The sequence below is a fragment of the Pristiophorus japonicus genome, chromosome 17, assembly GCF_044704955.1.
Source record: "Pristiophorus japonicus isolate sPriJap1 chromosome 17, sPriJap1.hap1, whole genome shotgun sequence".
NCBI classification, from domain to species: domain Eukaryota; kingdom Metazoa; phylum Chordata; class Chondrichthyes; family Pristiophoridae; genus Pristiophorus; species Pristiophorus japonicus.
In genome coordinates this window covers 18,086,239-18,111,090 of record NC_091993.1, presented here as the reverse complement: position 1 = coordinate 18,111,090, position 24,852 = coordinate 18,086,239, and the positions used below count along the sequence as shown (strand labels likewise).

Genomic DNA, 24,852 nt, shown 5'->3' with positions numbered 1-24,852 from the left:
TCAGCAACTTTTCGCCGGGCTTTTTGGCGGTATTTCGCCGTTTTTGGCGGAAAATGTGCGGCGGGAAATTCCCTGTAGTCTTGCGCCGGCGGTTTTGAATAGCGCTGGGGAGCGGACCGCCGGCGGGCAAGACTGGAAAAAGCGCTTTCAGCCAATGTTTGGCTCAGCGGTGACCCGCAGATGGGGGGAAAAAAAACGCAGAGGAAAAACCTGTCAGAGCAACCCTTGGAACAGCGGTAGATATGAAACCCGGCAGAAAAGGCAAGTTAAAGTTTTTATTTTGACATTCTTTTGCAGCAATTCGCTAGAAAAGTATTCTTGTGAATACTTCGGGATTTTTTTGATTTTTTTTTTGTGTTTTCTCCCCTCCCTCGGCCCAACTTGCAGCGGCATCGGAGAAAAGTTGCAGAAAATACGCAGTTTGCGCCACGAATCTTCGTGCAACGCTGATCTTTCCCGCCGGGCGCTATTTTTCCTTTTTTCACGAATGTTCGACTCGAAATCACAGCGGTGTCATAGTTTTTTTTCCGCCCAAAAAAAAACGCTATGACCGGTGGTGTCTCTGCACTTTGTTACAAACTCACACGAGGCTTGTATATATCAGACATGGTCACTCTGTGACCTTCGCTTTATTCCCAGGACCATGGAGTGCTGACCCTGGGTGGGACCGCCCCTTTTATACCTGGAAACCCAGGTGAGGAGTGTCTCCCGCAAGCTCACCCCCTGTGGTCAGGGTGTGCATTTCAAGGGTACAGGTACAGTGTGCATGAGTTACAGTTACATAACTATTGTCATTGCAAGATGGTGAAATACATGACATCACCTCCCCCCTCGAGTCTTTTAGTTTCAGAGGTTAAGTCTATCGGGTGGTCGACGCTCTCTCGCGGAGCTCCGCGGTTGTGACTCTGGTGGCTGAGCCTCAGCGTCCGTCACTTGAGGTGACTCCGGCCTGTCCAGGCTGGCCGCCGGGACTGTGCATGCTGAGGACTGTCTTTGTTGCTCGTGCGCTGGCAGTGTTGTGGGTGCTAGCTCACCATGCTCTTCTTCCGGTTCCTCCGTGTCTGTGCTGAACCTCGTCTTTACTTGGTCCAAATGTTTGCGGCATATCTGCCCATTGTTTAGTCTGACCAACATGACCCTGTTTTCTTCTTTGCCAATTACGGTGCCCTCAAGCCATTTGGGTCCCAAAGCATGGTTAAGAACAAATACCGGGTCATCCATTTCTATACACCTCCCTCTTGAGCCTCGATCATGGAGCTCGGTTTTGGACTGGCGCTTGTCCTCAACAATGTCTGCCAGGTCTGGGTGAATGAGGGACAGCCGCGTCTTGAGCGTGCGTTTCATGAGGAGTTCTGCTGGCGGGACTCCCGTGAGCGAGTGCGGCCGGCACCTGTAGGCCAGCAGGAGGCGCGATAGGCGGTACTGAAGGGAGGGTCCTTGGATGCTTAGCATGCCCTGCTTTATGACTTGGACCGCCCGTTCCGCCTGGCCATTGGAAGCCGGCTTGACGTGCTTGATCCCATTGCCCGACATAAACTCCTGGAATTCATGGCTGGTAAAACACGGACCATTGTCGCTGACCAGGATGTCCGGCAAGCCATAGATCGCGAAAACCGTACGTAGACTCTCCACAGTGATGGATGTCGTGCACTATGATGCACCCGATCCACTTCGAGTATGCATCGACTACGGTCAGGAACACTTTACCCATGAACGGGCCCGCATAGTCTACATGAATACGTGACCATGGCCTGGTGGGCCAGGGCCACGGGCTGAGTGCAGCCTCCCTGGGGGCATTGCCCGGCTGGGCACACGTCGTGCACCTGCGAACCCAGTGTTCCAGGTCTGAGTCAATCCCCGGCCACCATACATGTGACCAGGCAATGGCCTTCATTAACACGATGCCAGGGTGCTCGCTGTGGAGTTCCCTGATGAATGCTTCCCTTCCTTTCTGGGGCATGACTACCCGGCTGCCCCATAGCAGGCAGTCGTCTTGGATGGAGAGTTCATCCATCCTTCTCTGAAACGGCCTGACTTCCTCGGGGCACGCCCTGTGTGCGGGCGCCCAATTCCCAGTCAGGACACATTTCTTTATCATGGATAGGAGGGGGTCCCTGTTGGTCCAGAGTTTGATCTGTCGGGCTGTGATGGGGGAGCCCGCAGTGTCAAAAGCCTCAACGGTCATGACCATCTCGGCGCTCTGCTCCGACGCCCCCTCGGTGGTGGCCAGTGGGAGCCTGCTGAGTGTGTCAGCACAATGTTCGGTGCCTGGCCGGTGCCGTATGGTGCAGTCATACGCAGCCAGTGTGAGGGCCCATCGCTGTATGCGAGCTGACGTGTTAGCATTGACAGCCTTGCTGTCGGACAACAGGGATGTTAATGGCTTGTGGTCCGTCTCTAGCTCGAACTGTCTACCAAAAAGGTACTGGTGCATCTTTTTCACACCGTACACACACGCGAGTGCCTCCTTCTCGACCATGCCGTATCCACGCTCTGCCTGGGAGAGCGACCTGGAAGCGTAAGCCACCGGTTGGAGTCGGCTGTCATCGTTACCCTGCTGCAATACACACCCAACCCCGTAGGATGACGCATTGCACGTTAAAACCAGTTTTTTACAGGGGTCATACAAAGTCAACAGTTTGTTGGAACACAGCAGGTGCCTCGCCTTGTTGAAAGCCCGTTCTTGACAATCCCCCCAAAACCATTCACACCCTTTACGGAGGAGCATGTGCAACGGCTCCAACAATGTGCTTAAGTTCGGCAGAAAGTTCCCAAAATAGTTCAAAAGTCCCAGGAATGATCACAACTCCGACGTGTTGCCAGGCCTGGGCGCCCGGCGAATCGCCTCAGTTTTTGATTCAGTGGGCCGGATCCCGTCTGCGGCAACCCTCCTGCCCAGGAACTCGACCTCTGGGGCCAAAAACACGAACCTGGCCTTTTTTAGTCGCAAGCATATCCGGTCCAATCGGCGTAGCACCTCCTCCAGGTTGCGGAGGTGTTCCTCGGTGTCTCGACCCATTATAAGGATGTTGTCTTGGAATACGACCGTTCCAGGGATGGACTTGAGCAAGGTTTCCATGTTTCGCTGAAAGATAGCCACTGCTGAACGAATGCCAAACGGGCACCTGTTGTAGACAAATAATCCTTTGTGCGTCGCGAAGCTTGGAATCTTCCGCCAGTTCCTGAGTCATGTAGGCCGAAGTGAGGTCCAGCTTCGTGAACAGCTTTCCACCTGCCAGTGTGGCAAAGAGGTCCTCCGTTCTCGGAAGTGGGTATTGGTCTTGCAGCGACACTCGGTTGACGGTGCCTTTGTAGTCGCCACAAATCCTAACCGAGCCATCTGCTTTGAGGACGGGAACGATGGGACTTGCCTAGTTGCTGAATTCAATAGCCGAAATTATTCCCTTTCTGAGCAGCCTGTCCAGTTCACTTTCAATTTTCTCACGCATCACGCACGGCACCGCTCTGGCTTTGTGATGCACTGGTCTGGTGTCCGGAGTGATGCGTATCACTACTTTAGTGCCCTTGAACGTTGAAAGAGTGACTCGAATTTTTGCAATACCTGCGAGCATGAACTGCGATCCACGGATGAAATGGCGTGCACATCCCCCCATTTCCAATTCATCTCAGCTAGCCAACTCCTCCCCAAAAGCGCAGGGCCATTACCCGGAACAATCCAGAGTGGCAGTCAGTTCTGTAATCCATTGTGCGTCACCACCAAGTTTGCACTGCCCAGTACTGGGATGATCTCTTTGGTGTACGTATGTAGCTGCGTGCCAATGCGTTCCAGTTTGGGCCTGCTAGCTCTGTGTGGCCATGGTCTCTCAAATTGTTGGGCGCTCATGAGTGACTGGCTAGCTCCCGTATCCAGCTCCATGTGCATCGGGATGCCATTCAGTAAGACTTTCATCATCATGGGTGGCGTTTTAGTGCATGAGCTGTGGATGTCAGACACATGAACTCTCTGAACTTCAGCATCCATGGTTGTTCCCCAGGCCTCATCCTGCATTACAGACCCCTCGTCTGGTTCCTCTGTCTCGCAGACTAGCCTCGCTACTGCCTTTTTGCACATCCTGGCCAAGTGTCCACTGACTTTACAAATTCTACAGGTATAAAGCTGGAACCTGCAGCTTTTGACAGTGTATCTACCCCCACACCTCCAACATGAGCGGAGATTGCTGTTAACAAAAGGACTATTCCCAGGCATTCCTCTCTGATGGCCCGTTTGGCTGTTTCTAAGCACTCTGATGGAGGGTGTTATTGGTCCCATCACGGGATGCATTGTTCCTCATGATGGCGTGAATTGCCAATCCCCTTTCCATTGTTCCTGTTGCGGGCCCACCCTGGAGCTTGTTGCTGCCTGGGCAGTGTCGAATTCCCCTTGCCTGCCTGCCTGGTCGGTGTCGAATTGCCCTTGCCTGCTTGCGGGGTTCTGTATCACTTTTACAACATTAACTCCCTGGTTCAGCACAATGTTAAAACCAGGGCTGCGTGCGTAAATTAGCTTGGTCTCCTCTTCCCCTGCCATAAAGGTCTGAGCTATCAACGCCGCCCCTTCTAAAGTCAAGTCCTTAGTCTTTATGAGCTTCCTGAAAATGCCGGCATGATTAATGCCCTCGATGAAAAAGTCCCTTAACATCTCCTCCCTGCAGGCATCGGAGAACTTACAGAGACTGGCCAAATGCCGCAGTTCCGCCACGAAGTCCGAGACGTTTTGACCCTCCCAACGTCAGTGAGAGTAGAACCGGTGCCGGGCCATGTGTACGCTATTTGCCGGCTTGAGATGCTCACTGATCAGCTGGCTGAGCTCTTCGAAGGACTTGTCCGTCGGCTTTTGGGGTGCGAGCAGGTCTTTCATCAGCGCATACGTCTGTGGACTACAGCTGGTCAGTAGATGCGCCCTCCGCTTGTCAGCCTCTGTCTCTTCCAGCCAGACCTTTGTGACAAAGCTCTGCTGGAGTCTTTCCACAAAGTCGTCCCAGTCCTCACTCACACAGTAGCGTTCCTCTGTGCCACCGGTGGCCATCCTCGTGGTTCGGTGATTCCCGTTTCTTGTCGCCAAATGTGGTGTCTCTGCACCTTGTTACAAACTCACACGAGGCATGTACTACAGACACAGTCACTACGTGACCTTAACCTTTATTCCCAGAACCATGGAGTGCTGATCCTGGGTGGGACCTCCCCGTTTATACCTGGAAACCCAGGTGAGGAGTGTCTCCCGCAAGCTCACCCCGTGGTCAGAGTGTGCATTTCAAGGGTACAGGTACAGTGTGCATGAGTTACAGTTACATAACTATTGTCATTGCAAGATGATGAAATACATGACATGACCCAAAACCAAATTTCTAGCCCAGAATGTTTAAAAATAAATTTTAAATAACTTTTTTGTTTTGTTTTATATAACTCAACTGTACAGAAACAAAACTGCATGATTGCGACTATAACACTGCGTCTCTTATTCAGGTGTACGCACCAATCTTGTACACGTCATCAGAAATCTCAGTGCCCGTACTAAATGTAAGCCGTATGCAGCAAAACAGATGCCATACCTGTTCGTGGGTACCTATATGAATCACACCTTCGTGTCTCGAGCATGGGTGAAGTCACATGGATAATTTCAACATTTGATTCATCGTTCTCTTCATAAAGTATCCTGAAAATCCTTCCTCCGTCTGGAACTGGGAAATAATTTAAATTTCAATGTCAATGAATGAAGCATTAATGTTGAAGTGATATGTTTGGGATTTTCCTTGTTTATTTGTAGGGGTGTTTGGAGAGAAACCTCAAAGATTTATCTCTTCTATGTATTTATCCTGTGGCTTTACAACTCTGTAAATACATGAAATAAGGTTCAGAAAGCTCCAACAGTACCAACTGTACACAGTCCATAGGAAAGAGTGGGCCTGGCTTTAGGTTTTTATGCTGACATGAACCTGTACTTCCTTTTGAAAGAACACAAATCTGCCCATCCTCAATCTAATCTGCAAAGGCATAACTATACATATCTTCATTCACACGACTTTTTCCAATTTTCAGTCAGCAACAATGCAAGTATTTGGGTATCATTGGGGTAATTGCAGAATCTCGCCTCGTTGTTAGAGATACTAGAGGTGTAAATACTGTCAGCTCAATATCACTTGCCCAATGACATAATTTATGTGTACACATCTCACAATCGTTGCTGTGTGACACGTGGTTAAACGCATAAATGCGCAGTCTTTACCAAAGCCACTGAGTGAATCAAACACTGCCATCATATAATACAGACACAGATTGTTACCAAGTCTCAAAATTGCTCCTCACAGTCAGATAAGGTAGAAATGTGCTGCTTTCAAATCCCCCCCATGGCCTCTCCCCTTCCTATCTCCGTAGCCTCCTACAACCCTCCGAGATATCTGCGCTCCTCCAATTCTGGCCTCTTGCGCATCCCTGATTTTAATCACTTCACCATTGGTGGCCGTGCCTTCAACTGCCGAGGCCCGAAACGCTGGAATACCCTCCCCAAACCTCACCACCTCTCTACCCTCCTTTAAGGCGCTCCTTAAAACCTACCTCTTTGACCAAGCTTTTGGCCACCTGTCCGGACATCTCCTTTCGTGGCTCGGTGTCAAATTTTGTTAGATAACGCTCCTGTGAAGCGCCTTGGGACATTTAACTACACTAAAGGCGCTATATAAATGCCAGTCTTCTTGTTTTACGCAACTGGTTATGGGCTAATTATTTAACAGTCCAGTGTGCACCTTACTCAGAAGGTACTGAATTTACACAAAATGTTTGAAAACTAACTTCTTATCCCTCAACAGCTCCATGAGTGGTGGCAGATCTACATTATCGTGTTCAAGTGGCCAGTCTTTGTGTGTGCTGCTCGACAGGGAGCATCAGAAGGCTAATTGCTTGCCTACGACATCACAGGTGAACCGGACACTGTTTTCGTTGGAACATCGCCACATTTTCCAGTGGGGTTAATGGATAAGCAGCCAGAAGTGGGAGCCTAACATTTTCCCCTCCCTATCCAGGGGGACTGAGTGCAATGATAATGTCCCAGCTGGGATCAGTTAACCGACTGTGAATTTAGCCTGACATCTTCCTGGTCCGAATGGCACAGTACCACACTGGCGACTGGAGTGTAACTGATTTCAATAGCATTTAATTTAATACAATCCCAGGCGTTAACTTAATGGATATACTTACTGTCCTCGCAAACGGGACACCACCAATACCCTGTATACCGGTCAAACTCTTCCTGGAGTACAAAGCTGGAGATGGCTGCAGATTTGGGATCATCCTCCAGGTTGGGCAAACCTTAATGACAAAAGTAGGAGAACGCAAATATCAGAATGTGGCAACAAAAAGCAAAAATAAATGCAAATCGGAAACAAAAACAGAAAATGCCGGAGTCACACAGATATATCGTCCTGTTCTTAATCTCCACTGGTGCTGAGTGGCCTGTTTGTTGATAGCATTTCCCATCGGGTTGGAAGGATTCTTCAAAGATCAATTCGTATTCCATGTGGTAATATACGACATTTTTTATTAAAGTCAAAAAATAGAGGCTTTTTACTCCTGATGAACAATTTATGTTCTATTTTTTTTGCTTTGAAATTGTCTTATGGGCATTGACATAGTTTGGGTACAGAATGAAAAATACACTTGATTTATAAAGACTACAAAGCAGAATTTGGCAAGTCAGCGGTAGTTTGTGGAAAATCCTGACAGTTTGTCCTGCTCGCTGGGAGTTTCTGGATGGTATTCTTTCCTGACGTTTGCCTTGCACCTTCCCATTTGCTTCTTCCCGGTTTTGTTTCTCCTCTTCAGGCTACGTTGCCTTCTTTTGAGTTTGTTCTGCATTCTCTGGAACATAGGAACGGAGGCCATTCAGCCCCTCGAGCCTGTTCCACCATTCAATGAGATCGTGGTTGATCTGTGACCTAGCTTCGTATACCTTTGGCCCATATCCCTTAATACCTTTGATTAACAAAAATCTATCAATCTCAGATTTAAAACTAACAATTGATCTAGCATCAATTGCCATTTACAGAAGGGAGTTTCAAATTTCTACCACCCTTTGTGTTTCCTAATTTCACTCCTGAAATGCCTGGCTCTGATTTTTAGACTCGTGTCCCCGACCACCGGACATAGTTTCTCTCTATCTACCCCATCAGTCTCCCTTAATATCTTGAAACTTTGGTCAAACCACTCCTTCACCTTTTAAATTCCAGGGAATACAACCCTAGTTTGTGTAATCTTGTGTAAAAGTGTTTCCTAATTTCACTCCTGCAAGGTCTGGCTCTAATTTTGCTCTGGCTCTGTTATGCATTAATGACTAAAAGTGACACGAGTTATCTTGTGGCTATAAACCCCATCATCCTCAAACCCCACGAGCTTCCTATACCCTATGAGCCAATTCCAAAATCCCCATCCTTGTCCAAAGTCACACCATGGCCTCACTCTACCCTCCCTGGGCAAACTTCTCCAAGCTGATTTCCCACCACACACCTTCTGAGCACCCTCCTGACTCTGCATCACTGCTCATTTCTCATTCCCACCATCAAGGGCTCATCTTACATAAGAACATAAGAATTAGGAACAGAAGTAGGCCATCTAGCCCCTCGAGCCTGCTCCGCCATTCAACAAGATCATGGCTGATCTGGCCGTGGACTCAGCTCCACTTACCCACCCGCTCCCCGTAACCCTTAATTCCCTTATTGGTTAAAAATCTATCTATCTGTGATTTGAATACATTCAATGAGCTAGCCTCAACTGCTTCCTTGGGCAGAGAATTCCACAGATTCACAATCCTCTGGGAGAAGAAATTCCTTCTCAACTCGGTTTTAAATTGGCTCCCCCGTATTTTGAGGCTGTGCCCCCTAGTTCTAGTCTCCCCGACCAGTGGAAACAACCTCTCTGCCTCAATCTTGTCTATCCCTTTCATTATTTTAAAAATTTCTATAAGATCACCCCTCATCCTTCTGAACGCCAACGAGTAAAGACCCAGTCTACTCAATCTATCATCATAAGGTAACCCCCTCATCTCCGGAATCAGCCGAGTGAATCATCTCTGAACCCCCTCCAAAGCTAGTACATCCTTCCTTAAGTAAGGTGACCAAAACTGCATGCAGTACTCCAGGTGCAGCCTCACTAATACCCTAATCTTCCAGCCTCTCCTCCCCTCTCTCTGGAATTCTCTATCAAAACTACTTTGCCATGACTTTGGACTTTCTCTCAAATCCCTTCCTTTCCCACTCTCCCTTTATGAGGGGCTCCGAGGCTCCGTGTCTATGTGAGAATTCCTAGATCATCGGAAGTTTTCAAACTTGCGGTCCCTGAACTCGAAAAGGTCCCCGAGATTGTCAGATCTGTCTATCTGTCAGCAGTTTCCTGATTTTTTTCCCTTATTTAGTGCCACATCATTTCTGTAGCTGTATACCAAGAAAAAAAAGGGATAGCATTACATTCTTTTCGGCTTGATGGTATTGTCTTTCAGAAGTTAGGACGTGCGAGCGGGTCAGGGAATTCCCCAAACAAAACAGGCTCAAAATCATTGATGCAAAAGTAAATTGTTGGCCGACCTCATTTACAGGAAGGGAGGGCTGTTGGTGCGTTTAATTGCCGCTGGTAGACTTCCAGGAATACAGTCAAAATAATAGAAAACGTCCTCTTGTTTGGCCTTGCAGAATACTTATCTTCCATTGTTTCTGACATCATACCATCAGCGCACATCCTATATATATCGCTGTGGCTAGAAGGCTATCATTGGCTGTAAAGTGCTTTGGGACGTCCTGATGTTGTGAAAGGCGCTATATAAATGCAAGTCTTCCTTTCGGAGATGCCGTCTTTCGGATGAGACATTAAACCCCATCTGCTCTCTCAAGTGGACGTAAAAGATCCCATGGCACTCTATCGAAGAACAGCAGGGGAGCTACTCCTGGTGTCCTGGGGCCAATATTTATCCCTCAATCAACATAACAAAAAAACAGATTATCTGGTCATTATCACAATGCTGTTTGTGGGAGCTTGCTGTGCGAAAATTGGCTGCCGCGTTTCCTACATTACAACAGTGACTGCACTCCAAAAGTACTTCATTGGCTGTAAAGCGCTTTGAGACGTCCGGTGGTCGTGAAAGGCGCTATATAAATCCAAGTCTTCCTTTTTCTTTCTTTCTTTTATCAGACCAGATTCCTGTAGATAAAGGGTCACCGGAACAGATCCCATAGGTCACTGCGGATAGAGCGCCATCGGAACAGATCCCATAGGTCACTGTAGATAAAGGGTCATCGGAACAGATCTGATATCACTATTGATGCAGGTTCGGGTTAATGTAGCATTTTTGTGAGACTCTCATCCATACCTTTATGTGCAAAAGTTAGTCGCTTCTCCTCCCCTGTTTCAATATTAGAAATCCATAAATCATTGCTGTGGACGAATGAAATCCAAGATGAATCAGCAGGGCAGATTTTGGGATCCATCCGGATGTTGGGACAGCTGGTCTTCACAGATGAAGGATTTATTGGCTCGTTCTGTAAAATGAAGCAGCCAAGACATTTACTGATTCCTATTTACTGTTGTTCCACCTCAAACCAATCTAATAAACCACTGACAAAAGGTCATCGACCCAAAACGTTAACTCGATTTCTCTCTCCTCAGATGTTGCCTGACCTGCTGAGTATTTCCAGCATTTTCTGTTTTTATTTGATATTATATATAATAAACCACATAAATGATTTTGTTTATTGGGAGATAAGCTGTTCATCTCGTGGAACACAGACATTTTTCTACATCAATCGCTAGTTTTCTGTCCATGCCCTGATGGAAAACCTTATCCTTCGACAACACCAAGTTGTCCCCGAGTTAACTTTTAACTCACCTCAATACGACCTTAACTTTAAACAGTAACAGATTTCACTTGGTCTGGTTCCCCATCCACACCTTTATTACCTCTAGACTTGACTATTCCAACGCGCTCCTGGCTGGCCTCCCACATTCTATCCTACGTAAACTAGAGGTGATCCAAAACTTGGCTGCCCGGGTCCTAACTCGCACCAAGTTCTGCTCACCCATCACCCCTGTGCTCGCTGACCTACATTGGCTTCTGGATAAGCAACGCCTCAATTTCAAAATTCTCATCCTTATTTTCAAATTTCTCCATGGCCTCGGCCCTCCCTATCTCTGTAATCTCCTCCAGCCTCACAACCTCCAGAAATGTCTGTGCTCCTCTAATTCTGCCTTCCTGAGCATCCCCGATTATAAATCGCTCAACCTTTGGTGGCCGTTCCTTCTGTTGCCGGGACCCCAAGCTCTGGAACTCCCTGCCTAAACCCCTCCGCCTCGCTTTCCTCCTTCAAGACGCTCCTTAAAACCTACCTCTTTCACCAAGCCCTGCGCTAATTTCTACTTATGCGGCTCGGTGTCAAATTTTTAAATCTCATAATACTCCTGTGAAGCGCCTTGAGACGTTTCGCTACATTAAAGGCGCTATATAAATGCAAGTTGTTGTTGTTCTGTTAGCCCCACCCCAAAGAAGCCCTTAAAATCAATCCCAATTTCAGCTGCAATGTTCACTTTAAAAAAAAAATCTAATTTAATATGCCCGAACCTTTAAATTAGGTGGAGTCATATCTCTGCCAACGCGAGGGTGGGTGGCTTGCTTGATGTCCTCTTTGGCCTGATGCGAGGAGGCAGCCCTGGTCTGATCTTCCCTTCTACTCACAGGAAAATGCCAAATCCTTCATCAAGTATTGTTGCACTTAGTGCCGGTCAGATCAAGAACTGAGTTTTTTGAAGCTTCCCTCCTCCCACTCTATGGCCTTGAGCGTCAGTGTGATTGTGTGTGTCACTTTTACACACAATATAAATGGCAACCAGCTACTGGGTATGGGCTTCAAGTAATCCTAACCCTCACTTTGTTAACACAAGCTTTACTCATTTACAACAACCTGAAAGCTTTAATTCTATCCATAAAAAGTGAAAGAGTCGTATCAGACTAATTCCCACGTGACATTTGTGGGCAGAGGTCTGTCAGAATGTGTCCCTTATGGCCATATGTGGGTAGAAGGTTATCAGATTAGATGCAATACGACTCTATGGATAGAGTCCAAGCAGAATAGATCCCATGCAAACCTGTGTGGGCAGAGGCTGATCAGGTTGGTTTGTATGTGACCCTGTGGATAGAGGTCTAGCAGAATGGATCCATGTGACAATTAGACATAATGGAGTTGAGCTTGGTGAAGGCCAAGTCCCACCCAAGTGCCGCCGAGAGACTGGGTGGCATTTTGGGCGGGAAATTGATGAAAAATAATTTTAACGTTGGGCCGGCGACAAACGAGCGATGTACGCCGTCAAACTGGGGGGGGGGAAGTGGGCGGGAGCTCCCAATCTTGGCGACAAAGGCTCTTGCCGCCAAGGATGGAGTCAGGCCCACGGAGGATCAAAGACGTTCAAATAAAAATGATTGGGGGAAAAAGAATTACCTGGATGGCCTTCAGGAGAACCCATTAAGGTAAGTCACTGTGGAAAAAAAAATTTAAAAGTTCACGAACCTTTTTTTCCCCCACACCCCCGGTTTTTGAAACTTACCGTGGAGGTGTTAAAACTAGCCTCCTCGCGGCGATCCTTCCCACTGCAGGTGCCGGCTGCCGCCCGCACCAATCTGGCATCTCAGCGGGCGGGAGGTCACTTACGCCACTTGGCCGCCCGCTGATGTCAGCGGGCGGTTCCCGGCAGTTCTCCCCTCCTATCCGCTCCCAGACCAAGTGCAAACTGGCACTGGGCACAACCGGAGAGGAATGCCGACGGATCGCGACAGCAGTGGGGCAGTAAGCCCATTAATTTTGGCCCCACTAAAGTTTAACTCTAAAACAGATCATGGGTTAAGTACGAAGCGTAAAACTCACATGATTATCAGACTATGTGATTTTGGAATTTTTTTTTTTTTAAACTGGACTGAGATGCAAGCTCAGCATTGCACTGAGCCATGGCGCTGGGCTTTCCTGCAGGGAGGAAATGCCGGAGGGTGAACCAACTTTCAGCAATCTTACTGTCTTCAGAGTGGCACTAAAAAGCTCGACAAACCTGCCGAGTCCTCCCCGGTGTCCTGGCCAATATTTATCCCTCGATCAACATAGCAAAAACAGATTATCTGGTCATTATCACCTGCAGTAACTGCCCTCTTAACGAAAGATAAAATCAGAAAATGCTGGAAATCTCAGTGGGTCACGCAGCAGTTGTGGAGAGAAACAGAGTTAAGGTTTTGGGTCAGTGACCCTTCGTTCTGACAAACGGTCATCGACCTGAAACGTGAACTCTTGACACGCCGAGATTTCCAGAATTTTCTGTTTTAATTTCAGATTCCAGCATCCGCAGTATTTTGCTCTTATCCAAAGAATTGCGGTGGTGTGGGGATGTTTTTTTTTTTAAAAAGTATTCGTTCACGGGATGCCGGCATTTATTGCCCATCCTGAATTGCCCTTGGGGAAAGTGGTGCTGATCCGCCACCTTGAACCGCTGTAGTCCCGTGTGGCGAAGGTACTCTCACAGTGCTGTTGGGGAGGGAGTTCCAGGATTTTGACCCAGGATGTAACTCAAATTCGTAAAGTTGGAAATGAACAATCGGACTCACAGTGAAGCCTGAGCGGCCACCATCCACCGTGTAGTAGATGCTGTTGCTCGCCTGGAACAGGAACATTCCACTTTCTTTGTGGAAATCATACGATGCAATTCCAATCGTTCCAATTCTTTTCCTTTCTCTCAGCAGCTCTTCTTCCCGACAGTAAATTCCATAGTCGGGAATGGACTGGGGCATAAACATTAAAAGGTCAATTTTTGGCATTCCATAGTTGGCGATACAGGTACATGTAAAGTAACAATGTAAAGTGTAACTAGCCACTGCTTCTTTAAAGGCACTTCTCCATTATATTCAAGGCATCAGTAAATGCAACTTTGGAGGCAGTTCAGAGAAGGTTCACTTGGTTGATTCCAGGGATGAGGGGGTTGACTTATGAGGAAAGGTTGAGCCTCTACTCATTGGAATTCAGAAGAATGAGAGGTGATCTTATCGAATCGTATAAGATTATGAGGGGGCTTGACAAGGTGGATGCAGAGAGGATGTTTCCACTGATGGGGGAGACTAGAACTAGAGGGCATGATCTTAGAATAAGGGGCCGCCCATTCAAAACTGAGATGAGGAGAAATTTCTTCTGTCAGAGGATTGTAAATCTGTGGAATTCGCTGCCTCAGAGAGCTGTGGAAGCTGGGACATTGAATAAATTTAAGACAGAAATAGACAGTTTCTTAAACGATAAGGGGATAAGGGGTTATGGGGAGCGGGCAGGGAAGTGGAGCTGAGTCCATGATCAGATCAGCCATGATCGTATTGAATGGTGGAGCAGGCTCGAGGGGCCATATGGTCTACCTCTGTTCCTATTTCTTATGATCTTATTAACAACCGTTAGCGCAGTTCCCCATACCTGGAAATAGTCCAACAGAGGTTTCCACGAGAGCAGCAGGAGAGCGTCCTTATTTATCTTTTGGGGAATTTCTGAGTAGAACAATGTATTTTCCCGGTTTTTGTTTGACATAGCTGGAAGGGAATCACTTTTATTAAAATGAGTTACACACCAGATCAACTCTCAGTAATATTACCAAGCCGACCTTTCGTTACCAACAATTTAATGTCTAATAAATTGGAGATTATCAACCTTTTAGTCCCACTCCAGGCAATTGAGCACATAAATCTAGGCTGACACTCCAGTTCAGTGCTGAGGGAGTGCTGCACTATCGGAGGTGCCGTCTTTCAGATGAGACGTTAAACCGAGGCCCCATCTGCCCTTTCAGGTGGCCGTAAAAGATCCCATGGCATTATTTCAAAGAAGAGCAGAGGAGTTATCCCCGGTGTCCTGGCCAATATTTATCCCTCAATCAACATAACAAAAAACAAATTAGCTGGTCATTATCACATTGCTGTTTGTGGGAGCTTGCTGTGCGCAAATTGGCTGCCACGTTTCCCACATTACAACAGTGACTATACTCCAAAAGTTCTTCATTGGCTGTAAAGCGCTTTGAGACATCCAGTGGTCGTGAAGGGCGCTATACAAATCCAAGACTTTTTTATTTTCAGCAGTCTCCATGGTACTAGATATAGTACATATTCTCTACAGTAGTAAACATAGAGCTAGAAACACAGAGGTTTACAGCACAGAAGGAGGCCATTCGGCTCAGCATGTCCGTGCCGGCCGACAAAGAGCCATCCAGCCTAATCCCACTTTCCAGCTCTTGGTCAGTAGCCCTGCAGGTTATGGCACTTCAAGTGCATATCCAAGTAATTTTCAGATGCAATGAAGGTTTCTGCGTCGACCACCCTTTCAGGCAGTGAGTTCCAGACCCCCATCACCCTCTGGATGAAAAAAAGTTCTCCTCAACTCCCTTCTAATTCTCCTACCAATTACTTCAAATCCATGCCCGCTGATTGTTGACCTCTCTGGTAAGAGAAATAGGTCCTTCCTATTTTATACACCTCAATTAAATTTCCGCTCATTCCCCTCTGTTCTAAAGAAAACAAATCAGCCTATCCAGTCTTTCCCCACAGCTAAAATTTTCCAGTGCTGGCAATGGCCTCCTAAATCTGCTCTGTACTCTCTCTAGTGCAAGCACATGCTACATGCTCCTTCCATCAGTAAATAAACAACACTTTAACACTCACTACTCTGGCATACATACAATTATGTATTAGCCTGCACAGCAAAGCATTGGTTATACTAGTTGCATTACTGCATGTAGATTTGCAAACCCTACTGTAGAAAAAGAGTGGTCGTGGAACAGGTGTAATGTAGATTGACGAGGGTGATACCAGGGATGAAAGGATATAGCTGTGATGAGAGAATTGAAAAAACGAGGGCTGTATTCACTGGGACTCAGGAGGCGGATTCGACAGGAAGTAGTCACGTTTTAAAAGAGTTTCAGAGGGTAAATAGTGAAAGAATATTCCCATTGCTACAAAGGAGACATTTAGGATTAGCACTAGAAGCATAAAGGAGGAGGTTAGAAGAATAATTGTGAATGCAAAGGAATATTAGAATATGGAATGCATTACTTAAGTGACTATCGAAGCTGAATCAATCAGGGGATTTAAGAGAGAATTAGATAAATAATTGAAGACAAATATTAAAAGATATACGGAAATAGCAGGACAACGGGATGTGTAAATAGCTTCAATGTGGCGCCAGCACTGGTGCAAGTACAGCCACAGTGGATCAAATGGTGTCCTTCGTGCGGAAATTTCTATGATTATATATGATCAGTAAATATACACATTATACACAATGATATTCTAATTACCCACTCCATACATTAATAAATTCACAAACTACACACTCCCCCCATCAATATACAAATTATGCACTCCTTACATTAACATAACATAATACACTCCCAGCATTAATATTTAAATTACCAACTCCCTACATTAATATAGAAATTAGATTCTCCCTTTTAATTCATTCTCAGGATGGAGGCGTTGCTGGCGAGGTGGGCATTCTATTGCCGATCCCTAGTTGCCCTCAGTTTAATAGAACCGAGTGGCTTGCGAGGCCATTTCGGCGGGCAGTTAAGAGTCAACCCCACTAGTGTGAGACTGGAATCACGTACAGGCCAGACCGGGTAAGGGCAGCAGATTTCCTTCCCTCAAGAACATTCGTGAACCCGTTGACTTTTGATGACAATCCGATAGCTTGATGGTCACTTTTGTACGGATATAAGATTTTTATTTCCAGGTTGTGTTTTGAACGGAATTCAAATTCTCACACTGCCGTAGTGGGATTTGAACTCATGTTCTGTGGATTAACAGTCCAGGCCTCTGGATTACTAGTCCTGTATCATAACCACAAATATAAAAAAGCAAAAGCCCTGTGCATCAATAAGTACTGTTTGTCTGTCAGTGGAAGGCACTAATTGTATATTTATGGTACTAGAAGTGAATAAACATGTCCATTAACATCTGTTTTTGTCTTTGGTCACCTGAGGAAGAGAGTGTTCGAAGATCAGGCCATCAAATCTGGCACTAAGCTCATGATCTATAGGGCTATAGTGATATCTGCCCTCCTGTATGGCTCAGAGATGTGGACCTTATACAGTAAACACCTCAAATCACTGGAGAAATACCACCAACGATGTCTCCGCAAGATCCTGCACATCCCCTGGGAGGATAGACGCACTATCATCAGTGTTCTCGATCAGGCCAACATCCCCAGCATTGAAGCACTGACCACACTCAACCAGCTCCGTTGGGCGGGGCCACATTGTTCGCATGCCCGACACAAGATTCCCAAAGCAAGCGCTCTACTCGGAACTCCGACACAGCAAGCGAGCCCCAGGTGGGCAGAGGAAATGTTTCAAGGACATCCTCAAAGCCTCCTTGATAAAGTGCAACATTCCCACCGGCACCTGGGAGTGCCTGGCCAAAGACTGCCCTAAGTAGAGGAAGAGCATCCGGGAGGGCGCTGAGCACTTCGAGTCTCGTCGCAGAGAGCATGCAGAAAATAAGCGCAGGCAGCGGAAGGCGTGTGCGGCAAACCAAACTCCTCACTCACCCACCCACCCTTCCTTCAACCACTGTCTGTCTCACCTGTGACAGAGACTGTAAGGTCACCTGAGAACTCACTTTTAGAGTGAAAGCAAATCCTCGATTTCGAGGGACTGCCGATGATGATGATGGTTTTAATCATCTCTGTGATAATTGTTATATTTTATAATAATGCACCATCCTTTTTCTTATTGCTTCACTTTCTTTTGATTGTTATTTTGCTTTTGCCACAGAAATATGTTACTTTATTTCTTTAAAGGACTTTACAAGCTAGTTAATTTATCTGTTCTTTATAAAGGGATTTACAATTTTGTTACACATTCCACAGAGGAAAGCTTCACCACATTCCTTAACTCAGCTCTTACTCATCTTTTCCATCCAACTTTGCATCTCGGTTTCCTCTGTTCCAACCTCAGTTCCAGTTTGCAAAACCTGCACAGATTGCTCTTTCATAGAAACATAGATTGACATATTTCACTGCCTCTGGTGCCTCTTCTGTTCGGGTGGTGGAGAGGGTTCAGAGGAGAAGGCGGGCCCCACAAGAGCAGATATTAGAGGGTGTACAGGCTACCATTCCCACGTTGGAAAGATGGTGGGCACAGTGTATTGGTGAGGCACACGAGAGAGAAATTAAGGCGAGAGATAGGAGAGAGAAACGAACACTTGAGGCAGAGAAGGAGCGAGACAGACAGCAGATCCATATTTATGAAAGGATACACTTGCTTTGGAGGCAGTTCAGAGAAGGTTCACTAGGTTGATTCCGGGGATGAGGGGGTTGACTGAAGAGCAAAGGTTGAGCCTCTGCTCATTGGAATTCAGAAGAATGAGAGGCGATCTTATCGAAACGTATAAGATTGTGAGGGGGCTTGACAAGGTGGATGCAGAGAGGATGTTTCCACTGATGGGGAGACTAGAACTAGAGGGCAAAATCTTAGAATAAGGGGCCGCCCATTTAAAACAGAGATGAGGAGAAATTTCTTCTCTCAGAGGGTTGTAAACTCTGTGGAATTCGCTGCCCCAGAGAGCTGTGGAAGCTGGGTCATTGAATAAATTTAAGGCAGAAATAGACAGTTTCTTAACCGATAAGGAAATAAAGGGTTATGGGGAGCGGGCGGGGAAGTGGAGCTGAGTCCATGATCAGATCAGCCATGATCTTATTGAATGGCAGAGCAGGCTCGAGGGGCCATATGGCCTACTCCTGTTCCTATTTCTTACGTTCTTATGTTCTTCAGCCTGTTCCCGTATGGAATGTTATTGACACAGTACCAGCTAACTAAAGGGACATCAATGTCCCCCGTGCTGTGATGGTTATCAAACAGTAGCACAAGATTCCCCGTAGTGTGCGAGGCGCAAGTCTAGATATAGCCCTGCCTCTGATGGAGGTACAGTGATTTCATACATGCATATTGCATCTCTGTGCACCTAATACTTGTGTGACTGCAGTGTTTATCATGAGTATACTATTTCTTTGAGTGTACGGTCTGGATACATTAACAGTGAGTGTGCAGAATACCTGGGTGAATACGTGACAGAATCTGTACATCCATGTTTGTGCACTATACACATCACCTATGTGACTGTACAGAAACTACTCATGTATGCAATACCCGTGTGCACACCACACAAACAGGTACTGACAACAGCTGCCTGCACAAGGATGAAATTTGCTGGCGTATTCGATCCACCCCAAATTGGCAGAATTTTGAAGAATTCAAACATTTTGCAACAGTTATAATAAAGTGCTCATTGTTTTTGCTGCAGACCAAAACTAGTAACCCCACCGCCATTATCACAAGTACTTTACAGAGGTCGATGTGTCAGCCTTTTCTCAGTGGGTAGCACAGTCACCCGAGTCAGAAGATTGTGCGTTCAAGTACGACTCCAGGGACTTGAGCACATAAATCTAGGCTGCCACTCCAGTGCAGTACTGAGGGAGTGCTGCACTGTCGGAGGGGCCGTCTTTCAGATGAGACGTTAAACCGAGGCCCCGTCTGCTCTCTCAGATGGGCGTAAAAGATCCCATGGAACTATTTCAAAAAAGAGTAGGGGAGTTATCCCCGGTGTCCTGGCCAATATTTATCCCTCAATCAACATAACAAAAACAGATTATCTGGTCATTATCACATTGCACTTTGTGGGAGTTTGCTGTGCGCAAATTGGCTGCTGCGTTTCCTATATTACAACAGTGACTACACTCCAAAAAGTACTTCATTGGCTGTAATGCGCTTTGGGACGTCTGGTGATTGTGAAAGGTGCTATATATAAATGCCAGTCTTTCTTTTACTTAACTGTATGCAACAGATCCATCTTTATTTCACACAATATTCTCCTCTTCCTGCCTCCTCCACTCAGAGAAAGGGCATTTTGACCACATGAAAGCAAGGCAACCTCCTCCGGGCAAGGGAGAGGACAGGGTCTGGGACATGTTTCATAAATCCGCTCGCACGCAGTGACCACTTCCAGAGCGGCAAGGCCCGATACAAAAGTGCCATTTGGGGAAGCAGCAGAGTGTTGGACTAACAGGGAAGAGAAATAATATCTGATTGCTTGGTCTGAGTCTGATCTCAAGTCAGGGTAGAAGGGTTACAATTAAACCTTAGCAATCCTAGAGGTCACTGGCAAGGCCAGCATTTATTGCCCATCTCTGATTGCCCTTGAGAAGGTGGTGGTGAGCCGCCTTCTTGAACCGCTGCAGTCCGTGTGGTGAAGGTGCTCCCAACAGTGCTGTTAGGGAGGGAGTTCCAGGATTTTGACCCAGTGACGCTGAAGGAACGGTGATATATTTCCAAATCAGGATGGTGTGTGACTTGGAGGGGAACGTGGAGGTGGTGGTGTTTCCATGCGCCTGCTGCCCTTGTCCCTTGGCGGTGGAAGTGGCGGGTTTGGGAGTTGCATTTCAGGGGGAGGTCACATTGGCTCACTGTGACACACTGCGTCGTCAGAAAATCTGTCAACACTCGCTATCTAGGGTCAAAACTGGTGGTGGGGAGGGAGAAAAATGATTACTACAAAGTGAATAGAAAAGTAAATAAATAGTACCAGCCAATGCTTTCATAAAGAATAAGCACCTTCTGTATTTAATTTAGTGCTGTAACTGGACAAGAATTAACTGCTACAAGCTACACAAAATGGTGGATGATATGCTTACCACAGAAATTTCCTGTTAGTCACATCACGCCAATTAAAGAAATAGGAATGAGCTGTTAGTCCCTTAAAAACAAGCTACGGTTATTGCATACACCAATCATAACACTGGAACCACAAGTAAACAGAGGCAGGCACATCCAGGCACAAAACAGATCTGGACAAAATGGTACTAATGTGACAACCAGCCCTGTGGAATAGGGTGCAAATTTAATAGATAAAACTACAGGCCAGGTACAGCCGAGAGACAGGTTACTCACCGAGATAATAGACCCGATCAGAATGAGGCCCCTCAGGATCGTTTTTATTTACAAAATAAAAATCATGAGGAGCTTTTGCCATCATGTGCCCATGCAGCTTCCGGCTGTCGGTGATTAACTTCCGTAAGCGACTCCAGGAGTGCCTCTCCACATAGTACGGCTCAAGTTGCTCCAACTCCTCAATTTCCACAACAGCATTTGCAGAGGCTGTTTCAAACACCTCGATGTTCGGCTGCTCAGTTTCCATCGCTGCAGCCATCACCTCCCCTCCTAAAAGATGACAGAAAATTAAATACATACTGCAGAGGTGCGACAACCAGGTAACGTTACCTCTGAAACTGTAAATCAATCAAAGACTTGCATTTATACAGCGCCTTTCATTTATATAGCCACCGGATGTCCCAAAGCACTTTACAGCCAATGAAGTACTTTTGGAGTGTAGTCACTGTTGTAATGTGGGAAACACGGCAGCCAATTTGCACACAGCAAGCTCCCACATTCAGCAATGTGATAATGACCAGATAATCTGTTTTTTTAATGTTATGTCGATTGAGGGATTAATATTGGCCAGAACACCGGGGATAACTCCCTCTGCTCTTTTTCGAAATAGTGCCATGGGATCTTTTACGTCCACCCGAGAGGGCAGATGGGGTCTCGGTTTAACATCTCATCCGAAAGACGGAACCTCCGACAGTGCAGCACTCCCTCAGCACTGCACAGGAGTGTCAACCTAGATTTGGTGCTCAAGTCTCTGGAGTGGGACTTGAACTCACAGCCTTCTGACTCAGAGGCAAGGGTGTTACCCACTGAGCCACAGCTGACACTAGCACAATGCACTGAGCATGAAGTACACCACCCTACCCTCCGAGTACATTACTCTTCATTCCACACGTAATGCCCAAAACGTGAAGCAATCAGGCCCACGGAGCACAGTGCCACACATTTGATTTCCTGCCAGAACCTCTTGAATTTGCAGGTGAGAAAGCTGCAGGCATATGCTCCAATACTAGTTGATTGTGTGTCGAAATGCTCATGAGTAGTTTGGGGCTTGCAGTACGAAGGCTCAGTGCCTGATGGATTTGAGAACAGCGATGCAACTGCAGGTCACGCAATGAAAGGCAAGGATGAATTGTTGCTTTTGCACTTTTCTCACGGTGCTGCTGGGAGCCCAACATCCATACCTTCCTGCTTCAGGTCAGGCGTCACGCTCAGTCCAAAATACAGAGATGATTTCTCAGAGTTGCACAAAATGAGAACTGCCAAGATCGCTTTCTTTTTTGATTTTGCAACCTAATTGGTCCAGCAATGATCAATAAAAGCAAATACATTCATACAGGCATAAACCTTTTCATTCGACCAATAGATAGATGCACACACATATGCATTCCTCACATTACAACAGTGCTCAAACGTCAAAAGTAGTTCATTGGTTGTAAAGCGCTGTGGGACATCCTAATGTTGTGGAAGACGCTGTATAAAGGCAAGTTCTTTCTTTTACATATAGAAATCGAATAAACAAATGTGCTACGAGATAAACCAGCACAATCTACCGCCCAGAAACAGCTCTGCATACATAAAACAAGGATTGTCACCTCCTGCTGAGTTAAAAGCCAGACAGCAGGATCATGGAATGAATTCTGACATTTTCGTAAATTATTTATTGAAAACTCCACATGATCAGACACAGATGTAAGTGGAGGAAAAATAAACTTCAATTTTAAAAGGAGAGTGTTTTGGCTCCTGGTTTATAATTCAGAAATTTCCAGACAGCCAAGTCAAAGCAGGAGGCAAACCCACATAGAACCATATAGTACAAAAGCAAAATACCACGGATGCTGGAATCTGAAATAGAAACAAACAGAAAATGCTGCAAATCTCAGTGGGTCCGGCAGTATCGGTGGAGAGAGAAACAGAGTTAACATTTCAGGTCGATGACCCTTCGTCAGAACCATAGAACGTCTCTTTCAGTTTAAAGCTTTAAATCAAAGGGGAAAAATGTAGATTTTTTAAAACAACCACAGGGGCCAGGGATTGGGAGGTGTTCAAAACAATGACCATGCAAAAAAAAAAAATGTGAAAACCTGAATTTGAAATAAAGGTCCCTGTTACCATCAACACAAAGCTCTCAGCCCAGGAGCCAATCCCAGGAGTGGAACCAGCTACATTCCCCACTGGTTCTGCTAAAGGGAATGATTTTGGAACATTCCACTTTTAGAGCATTTCTGAACAGCTGGATTGTGAAGGAATGGCTGCAACATCTGCAGGGAATGTCCTGCAGTGAGAGGGCAGGGAATGCAGTGGTTTTATTTTACACATTGCAATATAAACCTTTTGCTTACCCTCCCCAAAAGCAAAAGCACAATTGTAACACAATAATCTTTCAAATTCTTCCTCACCCAGACACTGGAGCTCCCTCACTCTCTTCCGGGCTCTTTATGCGCTTCCGGTTTCCCCAGGCTCTGCACCAATGTTGTTGAGGCAGGAGGGAAGCCTTTTGCTGTTGCACCGCCTGGCGCAGCGCCACCTGCAGTCGCAGAGCCGGCCCGCCACACCTCCCTGCACAGCGCCGCCTGCGGTCAGCGTCCCGGCCCGCCACACCTCCCTGCACAGCGCCGCCTGCGGTCAGCGTCCCGGCCCGCCAGCTGCAGCAGCCAAAGCGCCGATTGACCGCCCCCTGCAGGCGGGCGGCAGCACAGCTCCGGAGAACGCCCCCCCGGCCCGCAACAGCGCTTGCTGCTCAACAGCGCCACCTATCGTCAGTGGCGCGGCGGAACTCCGGAAACAAGTATACAAGAGATAGAGAGAGTTTCTACCTGTGGGGAAGAGCATAACTAGAGGCCATCAATGCAAGATAGTCACCAAGCAATCAAATAGGGAATTCAGAAGAAACTTCCTCACCCAGAGACTGTACAGTCACCTGAGAACTCACTTTTAGAGTGGAAGCAAGACTTCCTCCATTTCGAGGGACTGCCTATGATGATGATGGTTGAGGCGAATAGTATAGATGCATTTAAGGGGAGGCTGGACAAGCCTATGAGAGAGAAGGGAATAGAGTGTTATGCGGATAGATTTAGATCAGGAAAGACAGGAGGAGGCTCGAGTGGAGCATAAACTCCAGCATGGACTGGTTGAATGGCCTATTTCTGTGTCGTATATCCTGTGTAATCCTGTCATGTATCTCACATTACTGTATATAACTGTAGCTTATCATGCTATACATGACTGTAACTGGATATGACCTGTAACAATAAGCATACCTTACCACCAGGGGTGCACTTGCAGGAGACACTCCATACCTGTCCCACTGTGGTATATAAAGGGAGGTCTCAGGCAAGTGCAGCACTGGAGAGCTGTGAATTAAAGGTGCAGGTCCTGAGTGACCTTGACTTCAGCATGTGTCTCGTGTGAGTCAGTACATTAGAGTCAGGACTTAACAGTGGCGACGAGTTACGGGATCACAGAATCCACAGAATGGTTACCAACAGTTCAGATGAGAAATACAATGCTGGAGACAATTGGGATGACTTTATAGAAAGGCTCCAGCAAAGCTTTGTGACCAAAGACTGGCTGGGCGACGATAAGGCAGACAAGAGAAGAGCCCACCTCTTGACCAGCTGTGGCTCAAAAACATACGCTTTAATGAAAGACCTGCTGGCACCCGAGAAACCAGCAAGCAAGTCGTTTGAGGAGTTGAGCACACTGGTGAGAGACCACCTGAAGCCAGCGAGCAGCCTACACATGGCCAGACACAGGTTCTACAACTACAGACGCTGTGTGGGTCAAAGCATACCCGACTTCGTGGCGGAACTTCGGAGGCTGGCTAGTTCATGTGAGTTCCCCGATGAACTAAGGAGAGAAGTACTGAGACTTTTTTAT

The 24,852-nt window shown here is 46.7% G+C and overlaps 1 protein-coding gene across 1 annotated transcript in view; it reads right to left on the bottom strand.

The window, feature by feature from the left end:
- LOC139227582 (dipeptidyl peptidase 8-like) overlaps positions 1–23,455 on the bottom strand; it is a 47,881-nt gene extending 24,426 nt beyond the window's left edge. Inside the window, exons 1-7 of the mRNA XM_070858443.1 lie at positions 23,373–23,455; positions 20,977–21,246; positions 14,463–14,575; positions 13,616–13,789; positions 10,349–10,517; positions 7,192–7,302; positions 5,550–5,678 (exon numbers count right to left, since the gene is read on the bottom strand). Of these exons, the coding sequence (XP_070714544.1) occupies positions 5,550–5,678; positions 7,192–7,302; positions 10,349–10,517; positions 13,616–13,789; positions 14,463–14,575; positions 20,977–21,235 (955 nt within the window). The 5' untranslated portion in view covers positions 21,236–21,246; positions 23,373–23,455. The remainder of the gene's footprint in view (positions 1–5,549; positions 5,679–7,191; positions 7,303–10,348; positions 10,518–13,615; positions 13,790–14,462; positions 14,576–20,976; positions 21,247–23,372) is intronic.
- Positions 23,456–24,852: the final 1,397 nt, after the last annotated feature.